Genomic DNA, 14,899 nt, shown 5'->3' with positions numbered 1-14,899 from the left:
AGTTTAGAATCTTCTTTGCAATGGAACATGCATGATGAGAATATCAGCAAATCTAGTCATAAGGGCTGTTTTTGACTTTGAAAGGTGCTTTTTATGGATAAATTCTTCTGTTGAATAAATCTTACAATTTTCAAATTGTGTATATCATTTTGTAATGAATGAATACTGGTTACTTGAGGAAAACAGTGAATATGAATGTGCCTGCCAGAGTTGCTTACCTTAGGTTCTGCAGTGTTATTTTTCAAAGAATCAAAAGGTAATACAGTAATGCTCAATAACTGAACCACTGCCTGACAGCTGAAGAGAAAATTCTGTTCATTTACTAAAAACTGAACATTTGGGAAATAATATTAACAAATGAAAAACACAAAAAATAATTCCCATTCTCTTTAAACAGCAAATTCCTCAGTGAAAATAATAATTTATGCAGTAAGAAAGTATGAAAAACCTTAAATGCTTAGTTAACATAACAGCAAAAGTTATTCTTTGTCAAAATCCTAAATTTTTTGTTCTTTGTCTCTGATCTTAGCCTGTTAGTTGAATTTTGATGGAAAATTTGGACAATATATCTATAACCCTATTATATTTAGATTTTAATGAATAAAAAGCCAAAATGTAACTTGTAACACCTGGAAAATTTAAGTGTATTTCACAAGGAAGGAGGAGGCACTTCTGCATTTTATCTACAAATGTAATAAAGAATACTTTAATTGAATATTAGAGAACTTACTACTTCCACACCCCTCAATGAGAGATTTTTATCCAAGGAACAGTTTGTCATTAATTTAGCTGAGTAAGTTTTGTGTTTATCAGACTCTCTCTCTGGTAATAGCTGGCACAACAATAAAAGGCTGTGTTCAACTTCACAGACAGTCTTCTCACAGGATCAAACTGGGATGAAAACAATCCCTCCTTTTTGTTAATGATTAAGAAACTTTACTACAGCTTTATCTCACATCTTAATAGAGACATACAGAAGAGAGGTTTCTGCCTTTCTGGAGCCAGGTTGTAACTGGAAAAAGGTCTACCTTCAAAGTGTTATGTTACTTATATTTAGAAAGAGGATTTTGGCTTTTATAATGAGAAGCATCAATTCTTTGAAGGACAGAAAAACAATATGGCTAATACTTGTGAAATTCAGAAGCATCAAAAACCAAACTGCAGTATTAAGGCTGACATAGTTATGTGTGTAATTGAGCAAATAATTGTGTGTTTATATTCTTAAACACTCTGCTTTCTAAATATGACTTTTTATTACATTCTGTTATTCTTGCTATGAAAAGACCCCCAGCAGAACAAAATAAAAGTATTTTTTTATTTTTGAAATAGGAGTTCTGCTGTAGATAAAAGTACAGCTGCAGCAGTTTTCCCAAAGGAGTATAAATAAAGAAATATGAAATCCTTTTAAGTCTGAGCTGTTTTGGGCTTGCCAGCCCCTATCATGCAATATTTTTAAAAAACAGAAAATCTGAGTTACTCTGTTGTTAGGTGGAACCCTGGCTCAAGAGCTGAGAATCCTTCTATACTGATGATGATGTATTTCCAAAAAAAGTCCCAGGGAAATTAACACATCATACACGGCTATAAGAACACATCCTGAGCAAGGCAGAAGAAGCTTTGTCCGTGTCAAAGAGGATGAAGATACGGTACTTACACTGAAAAGTTGGTAAGAAATGTTGAGTGATATCCTTGACTTGCATTTCCCCACAGAGCCCTTGTTTTTCTTGCAGAACCATTTTGAAGCCCATCAAGAGGAAGGGATGGTAATTTCTCACATGGCTGTGGCTGGAGTGGGAGTCTGGATTGCCTTCACATCTGGATCTACTCTTCGACTGTTCCACACAGAGACACTGAAACACCTCCAGGATGTTAACATTGCCACACCTGTTCACAATATGTTGCCAGGTAGTTGAATTGCATTACATGGTAACATTTTTTTTTTATCACTGTTGCTCTCCAGTGTTGTTCTCAATTAGGCCAGAATCAGAAGGTTCATCTCAGACTTTGAGTCTGGTAAGTGTCTGCTGACTATTTGCTTTAGTAAGTCACAGTCCATCTCCTGCCCTGGTGAACAATGTGTGCAGTGAGCTGGTTGGGTAACAGCTCTTCTCCTTAGAGGTTATCAGTGTAATTAGATAAGCAGGTGGACTCTTCTCTTTGGTCATATTTTTTGTGTGACTGTGAAACAGTTGGTTAATGTAATCTGTCATGAAATTGTATTTACTTTGCAGAGATTAGCATTTGCTTTTGGAACCTTAGAATCAAGTACATGATGGAATCATTTTGCCTGGGATCTGGACCAAAAAAAACACTTGCAGTAGATCCAGGGAACTCTGAATTATTCACTTGCTGCCATTTTGGAGTGTGTTCAGTGTTTTGCTGACTGGAGCTCTAATTTGGTGAATGATTAGTTTTAAATCTAACCTGTGGTTGTTAGGATAAAATTTTAAAAATTAAAACTCTTTACGTATTTTAAGACAGAAGCTGTTCAATAGGCAGTTGAAATGCCTTGTATCAGTTTAGCAAGTGGATGACAAGGACCTCAGAATCAGCAAGCACACCAGGTGGGAGCTGGGGCTGTGCTGGGAGGACAGAGACAGAAAAGTAGTACTGGTATGGCTGAGCATGAGGTATCCATGAGTGGACAACCATTCTTTCTGTCTCTCCCTGTTTGTAGACTGGAGTAGACAAGCTTCTGCAGTTTTTATGGGCAATGTGTGTGCCAGCTTTATTGCTTAGTTTTTCTAGCTGAAGCCAGTTCTTCCCACACTGAGATTATATTTACATTCTCACAGGAGTTAGGTAAAAATCTTACATCAAAAATGTTTCACCTTTTCAGTATCTGTCTTCTTACCATGTTTTCTTTCTGACGAAATTAGCTTTACAATAAAACTCCATTATAAATTTTGTCTGTTTGTCATGTTCTAGACAGGTTGCTTTTTACATGTGGTGTTTCACCATAGCTCCAACACTGAACAGCAGCAAATCACCTGCCTTTAAATAGATCACTTGATTGAATTCATCAGAACTGTGCAAAGAAATCAAGACCAGTTGTAAAAAGATTACCTTTTACTATGTTCTGCTGTTCATAGCAGGGGGAAAAAGGGAAGTAAGACCTCCCTTATACATATTTTCTGCATGTAAAAATATTCAAAAATTTAGCTTTGTGTTCATTGCCATGGCAATAAAACTGCCGATATAGTATACCATTATTTTTGTAAAAGAGTTTTAGCTAATTATAGCTCTTTGGTGTCATTCCTATCCATTTTTGTACCTTTTTTTTTTTTTTTTTCTCAGTGTCTTCACAGAAAGCACACCAGTGAATGGAAATGGAAGTCTATTTCGGGAGTAGGACATTATTATAGCAAATGTTCAAAGGGAGACTCCTTTCTAAAAATGAACTGAATTTCAATTATTTAGCAGCAGCTCTCAGGCCTGTTTGTATGATCTCAAAAATGCTGCAACAATGAAAACTAAAAGACAGAGCAGTAGGAGGTTTACATAATAAAACAGCAGTGTCAGAATTAAAAGGAGCTAAAGAATCAAGTTCTGTATAGTATATATTAAGATAAACAAGGGGAACAAGCGAAACTGAATTACAACATGGTGAAATAGGTGTATATTTACAATATATGTATTTGCCTTCATGAAAGATTTTGATGATGTTTAGTTTTAAAGGAAACAGCTCTGTTAGCTTTCTGAAATTCAACAGAAGTCCCTTAATATGCAGAAATAACAGATGAGTAAAAGTTCAAGTGGTGTTGAAATGAGAGAAGAAATTTGTGTAAAAGTATTGCTAAGAGTCTTAAGAAGAGAGATATAAAAAGGCAATTTCTCTGTATAACTTTGAAGAAGCTGGGCTTCTTTTCCCAGGATTTTAGAAGTAACAAGATGTATTACTGTCCCGATAGACTACCTAGAGATGTCTTCACTTAAAAAAAATATAAATAAGAGGAATGTTGCTTCATTAATTTAATGAATTTTTTTTTGTTGTTATACTGTACAAGTAAAAGAAAAATTTACTGTCACTGTTAGGAATGATTACTGTGAGTTACAGTACTTAAAATATAACTACAGTAACTAAGCAGAGTAGGAGGGTCTCATAAAATTAAGAATGAATTCTCATAGCAGTAAATTTCCCCAGTTTTGTTCTTAGGAGAAAACAGTTTTAAATATCACAGCTCTCTGTCTGGTGAAGGACAGAATCACAGGGGAGAGAAATGGCACAGAAGGCCATTGTCTTTATGATTTGGTGAAATTTAGTAATGCAAAAAAAACAGACTGTGTCTGGCAGATTCTTTTACCTGCTGGAGGTAATTTTAAATCTGTGGCAGTCTACTTCTCTGAGTGTTGGAGATCGGAGGGCTCTCACTTTCTGGAGCTATGGAAAGTTTGTGTGTAGGAATGCAGGACTGGAAATGAAACCAAGATCACAGAGGTGACTGTGGGATAGACATTTAGCCTAGACTGGTCTGCACTACCTTTACTTCATATATCATCAAAAATATTTCTTAATAATGTATAACAAGATTGTGTTCTGTAATGAAAGACCAAATGCCATGTGAGAAAGGAAGAGAATGGTTGAGAGGAAGAACATAATCATTGTTACAGATCCAGCTAACTGTTTATTTCACTGTCTGGTTCACTGTGGATTCACAGTACAGCTGGAACGCTTTTAAGGAGCCCAAGCACAGCTCTGGTATCTTAACAGAGGGCATACTGAATAGCAGAGAAATCTATTAACATTTGAAGACAAATACTCACACTTCACTAGTGCAACATATGTCATTTGTAGAGCAAGTTTATGCTTAAATTTTGTGATCTGTAGGTGAAGGATGAAGAAAGTTAGTTTTTCACCAGCCTTTGTCACAGCTCACACCAAAAAAAATCATACTGTACGTGAACAGACATATGTTTTTTCATAGTCACAGTCACTATTCTATTAAAGAACATCCTTAAACATGTTTTTGCCCTCAGCTCTAAAGGAATTTGCCCTTTTAAAGAGACTACTGTAATTACAGTGACCTTGATATTTCATTGATCGTATGGATAATGACAGGTTACTTATTTAACAAAGAGATGATTTCTGCTTAACTTGACATATTCTGTTTATATCCACATATCCTCTAATGGCATGTGTGTTTCCTGGAAACAGATGGCAGAAGCAAAAGAAAAAAAGTGCAATTTCCTCTCTACAAAAAATAACTCTACTATGAGGCTTTACAGCTTGCTTTTTTCCAACCCCACCAGGTGCCAGACTATGAAATGCAGTTGCTTTATGATTACTGTTGGGAAATGATAAAAAGATGAGAAAACTTCAGGTCAGCCCAGCAGATCTGTACAGTGGGCTGGTTTTTTACATTGTAGGAGCAGCATGACCATGTAAGAGGATATGGAGCAATGTCCTTGCACCTAATTGGGGTTGAATTCAGATCTGTGAGGATTTATCCAGCTCTGGTGGTTGTTGTAATGGAGACCTGAGAAGGGTGAACACAGAGCAGACCATACACTTAATTATTGGTTTCAGTTCTTGTAAAGTCAAGATCTTGGTCAGATTATTTTACAGGTTTTAACAGTTTTTTCCTCATTGGGACAGTGTGATCTAAAAGTTGCTATTTAAAGATGAGTATTTTATTGCTTTTGGAATATGTTTATCATTTTCCCTTCTTATTAATTTGTCTGCTTATTGCATAATACATTCTGGGGAATTGGATTGACTATTTCCCTCTGAATTTGAAATATATCAAAACAAAAAGTCAGAAAATAACAAAGATAAATATGATTTCAAACCTTGGCTAGCAGATAAATTATTATTTTAAATTAGTATTTTTAAATCTATATATATATTTAGTTGTTTTATGTTATTTAAAGTATCTTCTCAGATGCTGATGTTTCCTGCTTTTTCAAGATTTCACAGCAAGCAATTTTTGTTTTGACCTCTCTGTAGCTGTTTCATGCTTTAGGTTGTGCTCAGTGTTTAAGAATCTAAGATGCTGGCTGATAATTTGCTGGTTTTACGTATGGAAACAGTAATACGTATTTGCCAGGTAAAAATCACTGTCTAAAAGTTGCTTCAGGTTTGGAGTGTGAAATCATGAATATAATGTTATCTTTTAAATGCTTAAAAAGCACTAAAGTTCTAAAAATAGGAGCATCTTGCTTCTGCAGGGGATTGAGAGGCAACAGTGCACTTGGAGCTTTTGATAATATTAAAAGTTAAAAAATTGTATTCAAGTATTTGTGTAGTTTGTAAAACAAGCTCTAAGTTAAGCTAAGCTTGTACCTTAGCTTGCACTTCCTGTAGTACAAGTGATAGGAGAGGACTTGGATGTCATAAATAAATTGAGTAAGCCCGAGCTCTAAATCCATTCAGAATTCAAATACTGATTTTTGAAAATTCCAGAACACAGAGGTATTTGGGCATTATTTTGGAACTTCTTTTGTGCTGAAGGAGTGCCTTTGTGTGCTTTGTTTTGGAAACTAATTAATCCCATTAATATCTCAAAAAAGCCAAAACAAAAAAAAAAAAACCCTAACACCAAACTCAACTAAACAATAAACCCATTGAAAAGGCAAAAAAGAGTCAAAAGATTTGTAATTTGTGTACAACATAGACTATCCTTGCTCATTTAGCTGAGGAGGGATGATGCATCCTACCAGCATAAACATGTATAGTTCATGGAACTCAGTGTAGCAATGTCTGAAGGTCTGCACAAGTCGATGGAGCCTTTTAAACTTGTCCTTGTTACACCTGATCAGGATGACCCAATCATTATGCCTTTAGGGTGTTTAAGGATGACCCAATCATTATGCCTTTAGGGTGTTTAAGGATGTGCTTTTAGGATGGTAGACAGACCTTGGATTCCAGATCTGACCCTGTGTGAATTTCTTAAAACACACAATTGCTGGGTTAATACTTGGTTTTGTAAAGTTCTGTGAGGAAAGACTTGTGGCCTGCCTCCTGTTTTCCAGTCAAATGCTTTGGGTGACTGTCAAGCTGCTCCTTCCCTGCTTTCCCAGTGAGTCTGTAATTCATATATTCTTGGACGCCAATTAGCTCAGCTTCAAGGGACAAGACAGAAAATGCATTCATTAAACACCATAATTAAGATCCTTCTCCAAAGTATTGAACATGAGGGTTTACTCAAGTTAAATCAAATGTGGAATTCAAATTCTCGACCTAATGATGAAGTGATTCACAGTTTGAGAGCTATGATGAAGATGGAATGACTGCTCTCTTACATGTAGAGTTAACAACAAACCTAAGAAAGTGTATGTTTTGAACTTGAAATTCTTTGAGATTTGAGCAGAGTTTAAATGCTCCTCCCCATAGACTTGGGCAAAAGTTTGGGCAGATCATAGTTTCATTTTTTCTGAAGTTTGCCAAGGCCATTTTGAAAATCCATTTAAATGGAATCAAACATATTTTTAGTCAGCATTGCAAGCAAAAATTACTTAGTTTTCACTAGAAAAATAGCAATCCTCTAAATGGCGTTGTAGAAAACCATAGAATCATAGAGTAATTTTGATTGGAAATTACTCTGGAGGCTGTCTTGTTCATCCTTCATGAAGAAGGCCTGATTAGACCTGGTTGTCCAGCCAAAACTTTAATACTTCTGGATAGGATGGAGATTCCACCACATCTCTGAGCAACTCATTGCAGTTTTTGACCACCTTTATAGTGATGCAGCTTCTCCCTGCATAGAATACAATTTTCCCATACTCTAAATTTGAGCATGTTGTATCTTACCATATCACTGCACACATGTGGACAGAGTCTGTCTGTCTTCTGTGCATCCTTCCATCACGTAGGTGCAGACAGCACTTCCTTTAATATCTCCAGTCCCCTGATCATCTTGGTTGGACTTCTTCCAATATGCCAATGCCATTCTTGTATGTGGGGACCCAAACTTAGGTGGACACAGCACTTCTGATAGAGTTTCACAGATTAAAAACTAGGAGAAAAAAGTAATCATGAGCAGGCTTGAGTCTTGAGTATAGAGTGGTTTTGAGTATTGTGAACTGAAATGCTTTTCAGTTTTATTACTGGCAATATACAAACATAGCCTATTCATAAAAGCATGTTTGTAGAGACTGTCTGTGTTTACCTTTAGATGCTGTAGTTCAGAGATTTAGGGTAGAATGTTTCAGAAGTTCAATAATTGTCATGTATGTAAAGTGTAATTCCATAATCCAGCAAAATATTTGCCTTACAATGAGTGCTTTGCTGAATTGAGATTGTACAGCTGATTGTGTTTGCCTGAAGTTGCTTTGATCTAGACAAAGGTCATCACTGTTCAGTAACGGAGCACTTGCCAACCTCCACAGGGCAGCAGCGTGTCTCTGTGACCAGCCTCCTGGTGTGCCATGGGTTACTGCTGGTTGGAACAAACCTGGGTATTATAGTAGCGTTACCAGTGCCACGCTTGCAGGGGATTCCCAAAGTAACTGGTGAGTGAAATTTCTCAAACATGTCGAGTACTGAAGATGTCACTTCTGCCAGTAACTTGAGTGAACCTGCCAAATTATATGTATTGTTGAGACAAAAGTTAGAGCTGTGTGATGAAATTATACTTGTTGTTCTTTCCGAGCTTTACAATATTATCTAGATACTTGTCTAGTTTTGTTTCAGTTGTTTGAGATGGGACAACTGTTTTTCTTTAACAAATAGGCATTAATCCTGTTGGAGTACAGCCAAATATATGGGGATGAGAAGAGAATGTAGACAGTCTTATTTCCAGATTTAGGGAAAATAGATACATTAGGTTTAGAGACACAGATACTTAAAAATGAGCATGTTGTCTAACTGGTTTTTTAATAAATTGGTTGTGTTCCCTTTTCCCCCAAAATGGAGACTTGGAATATATGAGGGTATATATTTCATTTTTTAAAAAGTGATCAAGGTTTTTGGATTCTGGAGAGATGTATTTATGAGTTACTTTCATATTACACCGTTTGAAATACAAACACACGAATGCTGCTACACTACAAATGTTTAAGCTACTATTAGAAGCAAGGTTTTAAAAGTGTGTTTAATAGGGGCTTTTCCCCAGTGTTTTGGATTCAGAGTTCTGCTCAAGCTTCTGTGTTGCAGAGGGAAGCTGGCAGATTTTATGAGGCAAGCTGTTTGCAGCTTCCTCCAGGGGAAAAAAAAAGCTTATGTAACTTCACAAAATGAAAATTAAATCCTCTGTGTTCAGCAAAATACGCAGCAATAATCTGGTATGACACAAGATAAATGCTTTGTAAATATCTGGAACCTATCTTAGGTGAAAATAAATACAATTACAAGAATATGCATATATGCAGAATCAAAAAAATCTCTCATTCTTCCATTTTCTGTTTTTATTATTTTGGTTTATGTCATGTATTCTTGCATTTATCTAGGATCAAGATTTTATCCAGATACTTGTCTAGTTTTGTCTCAGTTGTTTGATAACTTTGGTAACTGTATTTTGAATTCAAAAACTATAGCTTTTCCCCATTATGTTTCCAATAACGATAATTCATCTTTATATGAATGTACTTCCTGTAAAAGTAGAATATGTTTTCTTAGAATGTGAAATGCATTTGGGAGTTAGGGATGGATGTAGTGATTTATAAGATTTGTGGGCTTTTCCCCTTGCTTGCCTAGCTCTTTTTAGTAATGTAGCTTACTTGGTAGAATTCCATTTTTTTCTCCCTTTTTTTTTGCTGTAAAAGGCATATGTATTGATACTGTTACAGCTTCTCAATTTGGCCATGTGCAAGTTGTTTTTCATACATTCTAATGATTTGCACTGTGTAAATCTTCCTTTTACCACCAATATCCCACTGATTAAATACTTAAAAAAAAAAAGAAAAAATGATTGTTCAGTCAGTTCCTTATGAATCTATAATGGTAACTAGACAACCAGAAGGATGAGTTTTAGTTCCTGTTCTACAGTGTGGATGGGTCTGTTGCAATGAAACAGATGTTCTTATACTTCTCTGGAGAGGTACAGAGGTAGAACAGGATTGATTTGGGGTACACAAAATATGTGGGGATTACTGGAGAAAATGCAGTGTTGTTGTTGTTGTTGTTTTAGCCAGCATCAACGTTTGTGTTAATGCTGGCTAAAAAGTCAGCAGTATTTCTGTGCTCATGCCATAGTGAGAACAGAGCACAAAAGTACATAATCTAAAGTTCATATGCCATATTTCAGCTGATTTGTTAGTGCTAAAGCACTTGTGGTAGAACATTATTTTTGTACTTTTTTTTTTCTGTAAATAGTGTCCACACAAGGCAAAAGACTGGATGCATATAATAGGGCATTAAGAGTTACGCTATTCTGAGCAAATTTCATGAACTAATTATGGTAGAACACTGTGGTCTGAGAAATAATGTTCTTTAATTGTGTCTTTTCTTTTGGCTCCAGGAAGAGGAATGGTGTCATACCATGCACACAATAGCCCAGTCAAGTTTCTTGTAACAGCTACATCTATAAACAAAAAGAACAGAAACAAATTGAGAAACAGCCTCCCTCCTGGCTCAGAACCTAAGGACGATGACCAAAAGAACATTCTGCACAGTGAAAGACCAGGCTCTTCCCTTAGTAACACCCAGGACACTGCAGTTTGGCTGGGGGATTCAGCAGGGTCCATTGCACAAAGAAGTGACTTGTCTTCATCTTCTGGATCCCTTACTTTGTCTCATGGATCAAGTTCCCTAGAACACAGACCAGAGGACAGTAACATTTATGAGCTTCTGAAGGATCAAAATATCTCATTTAAAAGTAGAAGACAGAAATCTAAGAAAATGAAAGCAAGTTCAGTATTAGTAATTTCTGGTGGCCAAGGACACAGAAGAGTGAACAAGAAGACCAAGCAGCAGCGACAAGATGAACTAGTGTCTTCAGTGATGGTCTGGCAAATTCCACTATTAAATATCTAACTGAACTAAATGCAAGATTGTTTTTGCTATTAAAAAAATGTGATATCCTTTTGTGGCTAATGCCAGCTTAGGACCCAAGCAGATAGGCTTTATACACCTGGGAGCAATTTCAGTAGGCTTGGATCACATGATTAAGGGTGCAAGACAGTCTTCACATACTTAGAACATTCTGCAGTGTTAGAGTATTGGAAAATGTTTAACTATTGGTGCTGTCTTTGATACTTAGAAAAAAAAGGAATGTTAGGGACTTTAAAATGGTTTTAGAATCTCTTACCTTATTTATACTCACATTTATAAATATCTTAATTATGTTCTATAGCACTTAGGGAAGGCAAGGAAGACATGCCATGTCTCATGCTGGTTTCTGCTTGCATGAATCAGTTGTTCCTACTTTTTTCAAAGTGACATATTTTGGAAAGAAGAGTAGATTTTGGCATGGAAGAGTAGATTTTAACAAATTAACAAATATTTTTAAATAATAAGTAGTCTAATGTGAGCTAGTATTAATTTGACAAGAATTATAATAGCTTGAAACTTCATTCCACATACCAGAGTTTGGTTGGAACAAAACTGGCTAAATTAATTAATCAGTACTTGTTTATTTCAGCATAGAACATAGATTTTTTTAAATTCTAATTTCTAATGCTCAGTATTATTAGAAATGTTGCAGTACAAAAAGCACATTGTCTTGGTGTGATGTGTATGCAACTTGTTTTTGTTATACAGAAAGTTGCAAGGATGCAATGGCTTTGGGCAAATAGAAAATACAGATACAGGACAGCTGTGCATTGTAGCGTTGCTAACATCCTCCCTCTTCAACTCAGTATCAAAGCTAAACATGGATTGTAACATTTTTAAGGAGGCATGCACAGCCAGTAAATTAATAATGAAGTTATTAATTAAGTCATTAATTGGGAAGATATGTATACTAATACAGGAATATCTATAGGAAGTACAGGTAATCAATATAAGTCCTACATTAGCTGAGTTGTGCTGTGTCCCCAGGCAAGCATCTATCAAATAATGTCACAGTGCAACAGCAACAGCAGAGATATGGTCATACCTGAGTAGCAAGCACTTCTTTTCACCCAGTTTCAGCAAAGCATGGCCCTCTAAATTGGTATTGGGAAAGTGGGGTGCACAGCTTCGTTCCCTTAGATAGGCAAGTTGTCACTTTGGTACTGTAAAAGGGATGAATTCTAAGTAGGGACCTGATCAATGTTTTATTCATGAATGTATGTATTTCCAAAGGAAACTTTGAATTTAGCATTTGTACTGAAATTGCCTGTTGCACTAATCTCTGCACATGTGAAATACAAGACAAAGGCTTCAGACCATAAAGACATTGCCAGAAATGGTGATGAGGCACATCCTTCAGGCAAAATCTGTTTAATGCAGGTAACTTGTTGAATAGAGTTGCAGGGAACATTCTTTTCCCTCATCAGTAGACTGAAATACAGAGAAATTAGAATGACTAAATTTCAGTTTTGTGAAGAACTCTAATACTGTCCATCATTTCAGTAAAATGCCATCTGAAGTAGAACGTTTGTCAGATATATGCATTGACTAGACTCAAATAAAACTTCTGGCTACTTTGTACCATTATTATCCTGGTAAGAGGGTGATTTGCCCTGAAATGGTTTTTGCTACTTCTAATTCAAAGCCTTGATTCCATTGTTTTTTTTCAATTTGCCTAGTTTAAATCACTATCAACCATAAGTGCAGTGTTTCCCAGCATGTGCCATTTCAAGGCAAACAGTACTAGAGACTGAAGTATTTTTGTTGGATACAGTAGTAGGGTTGGGGTTTTTAAATGATGTTGAAATTTATTTTTTTAACTTTGCAACAGATCTGTGTACGTCTAAAATTTTCAGTCTTGTCTGCTTTAAAAAGCAAACCTCTATCAAAGTGACCCCAAAATCGGTGTGTAGGCTGGCTGAGCAAGTTTGACAGAGCACTGGACTAACATCAGGTCTTCCCTGATGCCTGACACCAGTGAGGGGGACAAAGGGAATGCTGGTGAAGGCAGTCTTTGCCTGCTAAATGGCACCAAAATAGGCATTTCAGAATCTGGTATGCATCCTGATTTCAGAGGCTTTGCCTACATCCTCCATTGAGCCATAATAGCATGGATTTCAATGAGTCACAAAGGATACGTGTTATAGGTGGTATTGTAGGCTTAGGATCTTCATTACTGTTTTGTGCTTTTCTTCCATGTCTTTTGCTATGTGTCTTGCAACTTCAGTTGGGTATTGTCAGTGTTGGCACAGGCTTAGTGTTGGCTTGAGTCCTGGTAGGGGAAAAAAAAAAAAAAAAAAAAAAGGAAAAAAGCAGAGTGCCTCTAAGCCAGGCAGCTGGCAACATTTTCCCAAACTTTTCTTCTTTTCCTCCCTGACCTACTGCTTAGGCTCCCCTGGCTTGAGAGATCAAGGCCAGTTTCATTTTCTATACTCTTCCATAGCTATGGCCCTGGGAGCTGCTCTTTGCCCACTGTGTGGAAGTACTACATTGTACAGTTTAATGTATGTATGCTGAAAAGCAAATTAAGAGATTCTTCTGTGTATAAAGCATATATAATCTAGTATCCCTTGGCTCTGCTGCAGCAAAAAGACCACAGGTTTTATTTCGCATGCTCCTTGGGCATGGTATTCTACGTCCCTGCCATCAGGACTGGAGAATCTCATCTACTCCCTGATGGATCTTGATCATCACTAGGAGCAGTAAGTAAAGTCCACCACACACTTAACTGGAAATCCATGCATTACAGGATCCCCTAGCAGTAATTCTTGAGAGTTGTAAAGAGACATTTATCGTGTCAGTTGAAATGTAATTTTCTTTTCTTTGTTCTATATACAGACCAAATCAATAGAATAAAGTACAAATCTGCTCTTCTGAAAGTACGTTGGAGTTTTGCCAGTGACTTCAGTAAGAAAAGAATGGGTCTCTCAGTCAATTCCCCTAATTTGAAAATACCTATCTATTTATCTTACTAAGCTGTAAAGCAAAAGAGAAGCTGTATCTCTGTCTTTAAAAATACATATTGTCATAAACTAGATTTTAGTAACTAACTGAGCACAAGGGGCAATGTTCCTTTTTGACATGCAACTTTCTGGTATTATGTTACTATAAAAACAGGCAGGAACCAAAGTTTCTCTTACAGCTGACAAATAGTCCTTATAGCTGTTGTAGACTGTGCTGCTCAGAGGTTGGATTTTGCTTTCTGATACTGCTTTTCTAGATTAATAGAAGTTATGAAAATAATAGGAAAAAAGGGGAGCAAATGTAACCACTACGATATATTCTATATATGTTTTCTAACACATAGTAGTGTCTTTTGTAACATGAGCCATAAAACTTGTGTATTTATGTTCAAAGTATAAATTGAGAAAAATGTTGAATAAAAGATATGATAAAAATTAACTTCAGAAGAACATCTTGTCATTTTAACTAGAAGGTTAGAATTTGGGTCATGCATTAATGAATAATGTGGACTCATGCAAGAGAAAACAGGATAAGTGGTTAGGATGACAAAGATGAAATTTTTTTAGTTTTACATTTCTGCAATTTAAATGCCAGCAAATGCAGTTTCTAAAAATTATGCAGTCATTTATTATAAGGTTGGATTACTGTATCAATAGACACAAATAGTGTCTAAGCAGTAGAATTTCTACTATGCTGTGTGGAATAAACATAAGCACTTGGGCAGCATGCATGCTGCATAAAAATGAGAAGCATTAATTTTGAAAATGAGTATTGCAGAGCAAAGGCTTTAAGAGAGGAAATTAATTTTCAGTTGCTAACAGGCAATTCTTTCTAATTAATCTCCCCTAAAGGATGCATACATAATCCCACGATTGCGTTTAAATACAGACTCAGCAATAGCCTTTTCGAGTGTACCTGTGCTAGCATAAACAAACAAGAGGATTTACTGAGAATTCGTTGGTTGCTAGGAAAGCTGCCTTTTTGCTCCTGGCTGTATACATCTCT

At 36.2% G+C, this 14,899-nt stretch overlaps 1 protein-coding gene across 10 annotated transcripts in view; it reads left to right on the top strand.

Moving 5' to 3' along the window:
- The window catches only part of ARHGEF10 (Rho guanine nucleotide exchange factor 10), a 112,493-nt gene extending 98,161 nt beyond the window's left edge, over window positions 1–14,332 (top strand). For 8 of the 10 annotated variants that reach the window (XM_053937953.1, XM_053937955.1, XM_053937958.1 and 5 more), the window contains 3 exons: window positions 1,731–1,905; window positions 8,329–8,451; window positions 10,398–14,332. In XM_053937953.1, the coding sequence (XP_053793928.1) occupies window positions 1,731–1,905; window positions 8,329–8,451; window positions 10,398–10,912 (813 nt within the window). In that variant the 3' untranslated portion in view covers window positions 10,913–14,332. Of the gene's footprint in view, window positions 1–1,730; window positions 1,906–2,477; window positions 2,565–2,677; window positions 2,763–5,947; window positions 6,048–8,328; window positions 8,452–10,397 lie in introns of those variants that run through there. The other 2 variants (XR_008429864.1, XM_053937960.1) reach the window with 2 other exon arrangements.
- Window positions 14,333–14,899: the final 567 nt, after the last annotated feature.

The sequence above is a fragment of the Vidua chalybeata genome, chromosome 3 (assembly GCF_026979565.1).
Source record: "Vidua chalybeata isolate OUT-0048 chromosome 3, bVidCha1 merged haplotype, whole genome shotgun sequence".
In the NCBI taxonomy this organism is placed as follows: domain Eukaryota; kingdom Metazoa; phylum Chordata; class Aves; order Passeriformes; family Viduidae; genus Vidua; species Vidua chalybeata.
The sequence above is the reverse complement of the archived record's forward strand: the minus strand, read 5'-3'. Positions and strand labels throughout refer to the sequence as shown.